Here is a 3,702-nt window from a genome sequence, read left to right on the forward strand (position 1 = left end):
GGAGCGGGCCGCGTAGGCGGCGACGGCGCTGAGAGGCCAGGGCGGGGCGGCCGGGGGCCTGCGGTCGAGAGGAAGATGAGCGCCCTCCTAGAGCAGAAGGAGCAGCAGGAGAGGCTGCGGGAGGCCGCGGCCTTGGGGGACATTCGGGAGGTGCAGAAACTGGTGGAGAGCGGGGTTGATGTGAATTCCCAAAATGAGGTCAACGGCTGGTAAGTGAGTAGCGGGGGCGGCCTAAGGTCAGGGCAGCCGGCCTCGGGCGTGGGACAGTCGTCGGCGACCTGGGCCCAGTCCTGTCCCCGACACCGGGCTAAGGTGAGGCCTGGTGCCTCGGGCTTCCCAGGCTGTGCCCTCTGGAGGCCAACTTCGTCCCCCCTACTTCGTGCAGTCCGGAATGCGACGTGCTCAAATGCCGGCCTACGTGGTCCACTCTGAGAGCCCCGGCGCTCGCGGGCTGATTTGCCCGGAATGTTGCTGGAGGCAGTGATTCTCAGCGATTCTGTGCTGGAACTCACCCCAATTGAATTATTTTGCCTGAGGTGCCTCTGAAGAACATCTGTGCAGAGCTAAAAGCATAAACAACCGAACAAATACGAATCTTACTAACATGATTTCTTTAGTCCAGGATAAAAACAAACAAAAACTCACCGCTTGCATCACTATTCTGCCTCTGTTGTCTCTTACAGTGATCTGCAGCTGCCTACAGCTGCCCGCCCGGGGAAGAAGACTCCTTTGTGTATCCTAGAGAGTGTTTTGCTTTATTTTCTTATTACAATTTCCCATAGAGAACTGCACGTGAGGCTTTAGATTTATGCCTGTAGAATGGGTCCTTTCCAACTAAAGGAGTCTCATTTAAAGATGTTGCTGATAGCCAAATCTTTAGGTTCAAGGTACTGAATGTGGTACTTCTGCCCTCTTTGTTTTTGATTCATGTAATGTTTAACCAGTCTATTTAGCTGGTTTAAAGTGAGTTTGCAGATGTTTGTTTTTATTTGATAGAGTGGAATCAATGGAAACAGTTTCAACCCCAGAGAGTAACTTGCTCCAAGTCACACAACTGTTAATGATAGTACCACAACTGAGGTTTCCTCACTTCCTTTTTGTTTTGGTTTGGTTTGGGGGTTTAACCTAGGGGGACTTTACCACTGAGTTACATCTCTAGCCTTCTTTTTTAAATACTGAGACACATCTTCATGAATTGCCCACGCTGGCCTGGAACTTGCCTATCCTCCTGCATTAGCCTCCTGAGTCGCTGAGATTATAAGACTGCACCACGCAGTTTCATCACTTCTTACAAAAATCTGTGTACCTTCTTTTCTGAAAGAAAACAGCTTGGATAGCTGACAGGATAGCCAATAAACCATGGATACTGCCTTCTTGTTTTGTTTAAAATTGTTTGCAAAGAAATTCGCTGTGGTCTGTGTAGCTTTTCTGAGCTTTGCTCTGTGATTCAAAGCTGCGCCTTTATGGCACTGGGAGGAAGTGTTATATGGAAGAATGAGCCTGGTCTTCACTGAAGGTTCTTTTTCATTCCTACCTAAGTATGTGACCTTGTCTAAGTCACTTCATTTTCCAATTATTTCAGAAGAATGTTATGAGAGAAGCATAATATAAATAACACTTATTGAACTTGCTCTGTGGCACAGATGTGGTTCTGAGCACTTTACATACATCATCTTATTCACAACTACCCGGGGACATAGTTATTATTTTCTCCATTTTACAGATGAAGAAACTGAGGCCCAGAAAGACTAAATAATTTTCCCAATTTACAAAATGCCCCTAAATTTAGAATTTAGTAATGCTGGGTTATTGTTCAAAATATCCCCTGAGGAGGGAGGTGCAGAAAATGAGTATCTAGTAGAGCTGGAAAATGAACCTGGCTTCTAACTCCAGACCTTCCCCTCCTCAGCACGATGCCCACATGATTGGTGTTCAGGAAATGTAAGGTGAACCTGAAGTAACTTGAAGAGGCTTCTCCTAGACTGAATTCAAACTCAGCATGGCTAAGATTGAATTCCTAGTCCCCCCATGGCCTGTGCTGTTCTCTGCTTCCTCATGTCAGCCTCTCAGGTGTCTGGGTCAGAATGCTTGATGCCCTCCTTGCCTCCTGTCTTTCCCACATGTCCCACACATAGTCAGCCAGTTCTGCCAGCTCCACCTTCAGAGGTAGTCAGAATTTGACCACTTCTCACTAGCTCTACCACTGTAACTCTGTTCAAAGCCACCATCATTTATCTCACTGAATTATAGCAGTAGCCTCCTAACTAGGCTCCTTGCTTATTTCTGCAGTCTTCTCAACACAGGGTTCAAAGGGATCTTTATTTAAAACTAGTTAGAGCATTCATTTCACTCTTCTCAAAACCTTCCAATTGTTCCCTTCTTACTCTTAGTAGAAGCCAATAGGTCCTAAAATTTTTTATTCCCTGTCCCCCTTTTACCTTGTCTTTTGAGACGTGTCTCCTTGCTCACATTTTTTTTCTGTTCTCCTTGCCTCCTTGCTTTTCTAGAATATCAGCCACAGTCCTGAATCAAAAGACCTTTGCGTTTTGGCTGGGCACGGGGTGGCACATGCCTGTAATCCCAGTGCTTCGGGAGACTAAAGTAGGAGGATCACAAGTTTGAGGCTAGCCTCAGCAATATAGTGAAGCCGTAAGGAACTTAGCGAGACCCTATCTCAAAATAAAAAGTGCTGGGGATATGAATCAGTGTGGTTAAGTGCTCCATGTTCAATCCCAGGTACCAAAAAGAAAAAAAAACAAAACTACATTTTGTCTTCCTTCTTCCTAAAATCTTCTCCTGTAGATAGCACCTTTGCTAAGTTGATGAAAGTTGTCCTTGAATTTTGCTTTTTTGTTCTTCAAAGCTTAGGGCTGGGATTGTGGCTCTGAGGAATAGCACTCATCTACCGTGCATGAGGCACTGGGTTCGATCCTCAGCACCACATAAAAATTAAATAAAGATATTGTGTCCACCTATAATTAAAAAATGAATTTAAAAAAATCTTAGCTTAGATGTCAGCTTGGATGTTGCCTTCATGGTGAGGCCTCTTTTTTGGCCCTCAACTTAAAATTGCACAAAGTCCCTTTCTAACCTGTCATTCCCTAATCCCTTACCCTGCTTTATTGTCCCTATAACGCTTGATCACCACCTAGTGTGCTTCATGCTTTGCTTATTTATTTGCTGACTGCCTCAGTTTCCTGTAAAATTGGGGGAATGTTAATAATAGTATTTACCTTGTGGAATTTTTTTTTGGACCAGGGATTGTACCTAGGGGTGTTTAACCTCTGAACTACATCCCCAGCTCTTTTTATTATTATTTTTTTAGAGATGGGATTTCACTAAGTTGCTTAGGACCTCATTAAGTTGCTGACTTCCAACATGTGATCCTCCTGCCTCAGGAGTTGCTGGGATTGCAGGCGTGAGCCACTGCACCTGGCACCTCATGGGATTTTAAATATTTTAAAATTTATTATTAATTTTGTACTGAGGGTTGAATTCAGAGGTACTTTACCTGTGAGCCATATCCCCGTTACTTTTTTATATTTTATTAGAGACAGGGCTTTGCTAAGTTGATGAAAGCTGTCCTTGAACTTGCAATCTTCCTGCCTCTGCCTCTGAGTCACTGGGAGGACTTTAAGTGCCACTGGCCCAACTTTTCTTTTTCTTTCTCTCTCTCTCTTTTTTTTTTTTTTTTTTTTTTTT

At 44.3% G+C, this 3,702-nt stretch overlaps 1 protein-coding gene across 1 annotated transcript in view; it reads left to right on the top strand.

Moving 5' to 3' along the window:
* Positions 1-3,702, top strand: part of Ankrd40 (ankyrin repeat domain 40) — a 16,727-nt gene continuing 13,025 nt past the window's right edge. Inside the window, exon 1 of the mRNA XM_015495470.2 lies at positions 1-209. Coding sequence (XP_015350956.1) covers positions 76-209 — 134 coding nt within the window. The 5' untranslated portion in view covers positions 1-75. The remainder of the gene's footprint in view (positions 210-3,702) is intronic.

Source organism: Marmota marmota, unplaced genomic scaffold (assembly GCF_001458135.2).
Source record: "Marmota marmota marmota unplaced genomic scaffold, marMar, whole genome shotgun sequence".
NCBI lineage: Eukaryota > Metazoa > Chordata > Mammalia > Rodentia > Sciuridae > Marmota > Marmota marmota.